The 3,795-nt window shown below is 58.3% G+C and overlaps 1 protein-coding gene across 1 annotated transcript in view; it reads right to left on the bottom strand.

Annotated features, from left to right (window-relative positions):
• The window catches only part of LOC104536227 (nidogen-2-like), a gene marked incomplete at its 3' end in the record, with an annotated part of 4,562 nt that extends 813 nt beyond the window's left edge, over positions 1-3,749 (bottom strand). Inside the window, exons 1-7 of the mRNA XM_010178786.1 lie at positions 3,602-3,749; positions 2,853-3,074; positions 2,554-2,723; positions 1,552-1,681; positions 1,075-1,246; positions 381-538; positions 2-123 (exon numbers count right to left, since the gene is read on the bottom strand). Of these exons, the coding sequence (XP_010177088.1) occupies positions 2-123; positions 381-538; positions 1,075-1,246; positions 1,552-1,681; positions 2,554-2,723; positions 2,853-3,074; positions 3,602-3,749 (1,122 nt within the window). The remainder of the gene's footprint in view (position 1; positions 124-380; positions 539-1,074; positions 1,247-1,551; positions 1,682-2,553; positions 2,724-2,852; positions 3,075-3,601) is intronic.
• Between the last annotated feature and the right edge of the window lie 46 nt (positions 3,750-3,795).

Below are 3,795 nucleotides of genomic sequence, written 5' to 3'. Positions count from 1 at the left end.
GTCTCCAGTCCGTGTGGTAGAAGTGGCTGGCGTAGCTGACAACGCTGAAGGGGTAGTTGAGGTTGTTCTGTATCACGCGCCGGCCCGCACCATCGGGGAACGTGCACTCCAGGTGCTTCGTTCCTGCTCAAACACAAACCAGTTACCGAGCCCCCAAAAAAACACCACCCCACCAAACATACTCATTGTATTCAGTGATTTCTAAAAGAGCTTTTCAGCCTAAGGATGTAGAAGTAACTCATGCTGTGAGTCCCCCAACCCCATCACACCAAGTCCTTGGTGTGGGACAATGGAAGGAGGGAAGGAGGATCTACTAAGCTAAAACAAAATCTGATTTCTTCCCCTCAAGGCTTAGTGTAATCCATCCCCGGTGAAGTTACCTGCGTCCGCCCAACAGAGCAGCTTGGAGAAGGGGTCGAAGGTCAAGCCGTTGGGCAAGCCAATATCCGTGTTCACCAGCACCCTCCTGTTGGCTCCGTTGACGGTCGACGTTTCAATTTTGGGTGCTTCACGATTCCAGTCCGTCCAGTAAAGGTTGCTTGGGAAATAATTATATCATGAACAAACAGGACACGAACAGTAAGGAGTGGTAGGAGATTATCAGCTTGCTCTTTGTTACTGGTTCTTGTCAGGAGAGAGGCCTGGTTTTCCCCTCAACTGTGCCTGAAATAAATCTATTTGATTTGAAGAAGAGCTCCAGAAGAAAACCGGAAAGCTCTCAAAGATGTTTACGACCCAAACTGTAGCTCCTAGACGAGGGCGAGTCTTAGGAGTAGCACATTTTGTATCGCAACAGCACCCCAGGGGCACAGTTTGTGTTTTCGAACGCCAAGCGTGTTTCAAAGCTTTTTAAAAATTATGGACGGCCTGACACTGAACCAGAGATTAGCCAAATCCTGAATTATTAAATAAAGGAGGAGGTGGGAAACAGAGCCAATGCCTCCTATGGGATGTGCAATGGAGGAAAGCTGCTCAAAGGGTCGGGATGGGGCCTTGGAGCCCCCGATCCCATGTGTCCCACTCCGCCTTGCAAAGCCCTGGGTGCGAATCCCCGTGGGCACTGCAGCTGCTCACCCTCGGACGGGGTCCACGGTGATGGCGCGGGGGTTGACGAGCTCCGTGTCGAACAGCACACGGCGCTCGGAGCCGTCCAGCCGGGCTCTCTCGATCTTATCCAGGCCGCTGTCGGTCCAGAAGATGGCTCGGCGCAGGTGGTCCACTGCCAGCCCCTCGGGGCTGATGAGACCTGCAGGACACCTATGGTCAGTGTCTGGGGACATGCTGGACCTGTCACACTGTCCCCAACCCAAAGCCAAAGCAAGCTGCTCCATCCCTGGAGGTGTCCCAAGGCCAGGTTGGACGTGGCTCTGAGCAACCTGATCTGGTTGAAGATGTCCCTGCCCATGGTAGGGGGTTGGTCCAGATGGTCTTTAAGGTCCCTTCCAACCCAAACCATGCTGTGACCCCAAAGCAGGACATTCCCTGGGCACAAATAGGCATGGACCCAGCTGAGGTGGCTTTGGGCAGATGTCACTGGGGATGGGAGCCCACCTGAGTTGATGATGGTCTCTGGCTCAGTGCCTGCCTCCAGACTCGCCCGGTTTATGGTCCGGCCGGCCACATCAGTCCAGTAGATGGTCTTTTCCCTGCAGTCATAGTCAATCCCCACCACGATGGAGCCCTGCCAGGGTTGAGAGAGGGACACAAGGTGAAATCTCAACTGGGTCACCTCAATGAGCACCCCCTTATCCCAGCAGGCACCACTGGGAGCTGCCCGGGGCACTCTGGGAGATGCAGCAATGGGGAATGATGCTGAAATTCCTTCTCCCCATCAACACCCAACACTGGCAGGCTCCTACCGCATGCTGAACCCTGCAGCAGAGGTTTTTAGGCAGCTGTCGCAGGCACACACCCACGTCCAGATGGGTTTAAAAACCCCTTGGCTGGAGGAAACGACTGCTCCAAGAGTGCAGGCAGCCCCAGGAATGACCTTCAGGCTGCGGAAAAGCAAGACTTGGCAAGGTGCTCTAGTTCCCCGGGGTGCAGGGAGGGTCACGGGCCAACTTTTAGTGTTCCTCTCCCTTGGTCTGGCCTGGCTGGAGATGGCCGTGCTCCAAGAGGAGTTCAAGGAAGGGGAAAGGCAGGTTTGCAGTAGAAGAGTGAAACTGACAGCCCGGGCCTGTGACCAATGGCCAGGGGAGCTCCTTCCCCACAAATGAACATCAACCTTCTAGAGGTGACCCCCTCAAACCATCAGACAAGAGCGCTCCAGGCTCAAACTGGAAGAGGGGGGAGATTTAGATTGGACATTAGGAAGAAAGAGGGTGGTGAGGCACTGGAAAAGTCCAAAGAAGCTGTGAGTGCCCCCTCCCTGGCAGTGCCCAAGGCCAGGTTGGACGGGGCTTGGAGCAGCCTGGGCTGGTGGAGGTGTCCCTGCACATGGGGGTTGGACAGGATGAGGTTTTAAGGTCCCTTCCAACCCAAACCATTCCATGACCACAAAGCCTATCCCCAACTCTGGTGTCCTGCACCCCAATGCTGGAGATACTCTACATGCAGGGAGAGCAGGGTCTTCGCCGCGTCCTTCTGCAGCCACGTGCCATTGAGCGGGAGGTACCCGATTTGCTGTCCCTGAGCATAGAGCAGAAAGGTCCCAGTGGCTGGCGGGGACACATCAGGCCGGGGCGAGGGCCGGACGCTGGGCGGTGCGACGCTGGGGAGACCTGGCACAAAAATGAGGTGGGGGGGACATGGAGAGAGGTGGCTCAGGGAGCACCATCCCCTTGGCTGTGCAACCTGCACAAGCCTGTGCTAGATTGGGAGTTGTCACATTTGGGGTGCCGAGCTCTTACATGGTGGGGTGCTGCCAGGCTCCGAACGGGTGCCCTGGATCTCCCTGCCACTCTCATCCACGCACCAGCAGTACCCGCTGTCCCCGTGGCACTGTACTGGAGTGAACTGACCGTCCGCGTCGCACTGGGGAACGTACTGGTCGGGTCGGGGACTGCCGCCGTAGTGCTCCAGCAAGCTCTGCCGCCAGCGCTCACACATGGTGGGGGGCCGCTCCGTGGGCTCTGATGTGGGGAAGGTGACAGTCACCCCCCTGCGATGGACCCCACATGCAGAGTCAGGGGCTCAGGGCTTTGCCAGACCCTCGGGTCCACCCACCCCAAACCAACACAGCCGGCCAGGACATCTCCTGCGACATGGTACTGGGACATGCTTCACCCCAGCAGCTGGGTGCCCACCGATCCCACTGGGATGCCCAAGGACCCAACTGGGTGCCCACCGATCCCACCAGGATGCTACCAGGATGCCCAAGAACCCAAATGGGTGCTCACCAATCCCACCAGGATGCTAACAGGATGCCCAGGGACCCAACTGGGTGCTCACCGATCCCACCAGAATTCTACCAGGATGCCCAAGGACCCAACGGGGTGCCTGCCGATCCCACTGCGATGCCCAAGGACCCACCTGGGTGCCCACCGATCCCACCAGGATCCCCAAGGCCCCAACTGGGTGCCTGCCGATCCCACTGGGATGCCCAAGGACGCAAACCAGCTCCACTCGCCCCCCTCAAGTGCTGGGAGTCAGCACCCACCTGTGTTCCCACAGCGAGGTGGCGTGCTGCCTGGTGCTGTCCGTGTGCCAGCGATCTCTTGCCCGGCAGTGTCCACACACCAGCAGTGCCCAGTGCTGCTGTGGCACTGGAGGGGCCGGTACCGCCCCTCCTCATCGCACTGGGGCATGTGGCCGTCACCCACGGGCGAGGGTCCAGGCGGCACCGCCCGCGGG

This window comes from Mesitornis unicolor, unplaced genomic scaffold (assembly GCF_000695765.1).
Source record: "Mesitornis unicolor isolate BGI_N332 unplaced genomic scaffold, ASM69576v1 scaffold34332, whole genome shotgun sequence".
Taxonomy (NCBI): Eukaryota; Metazoa; Chordata; class Aves; order Mesitornithiformes; family Mesitornithidae; genus Mesitornis; species Mesitornis unicolor.
The sequence above is the reverse complement of the archived record's forward strand: the minus strand, read 5'-3'. Positions and strand labels throughout refer to the sequence as shown.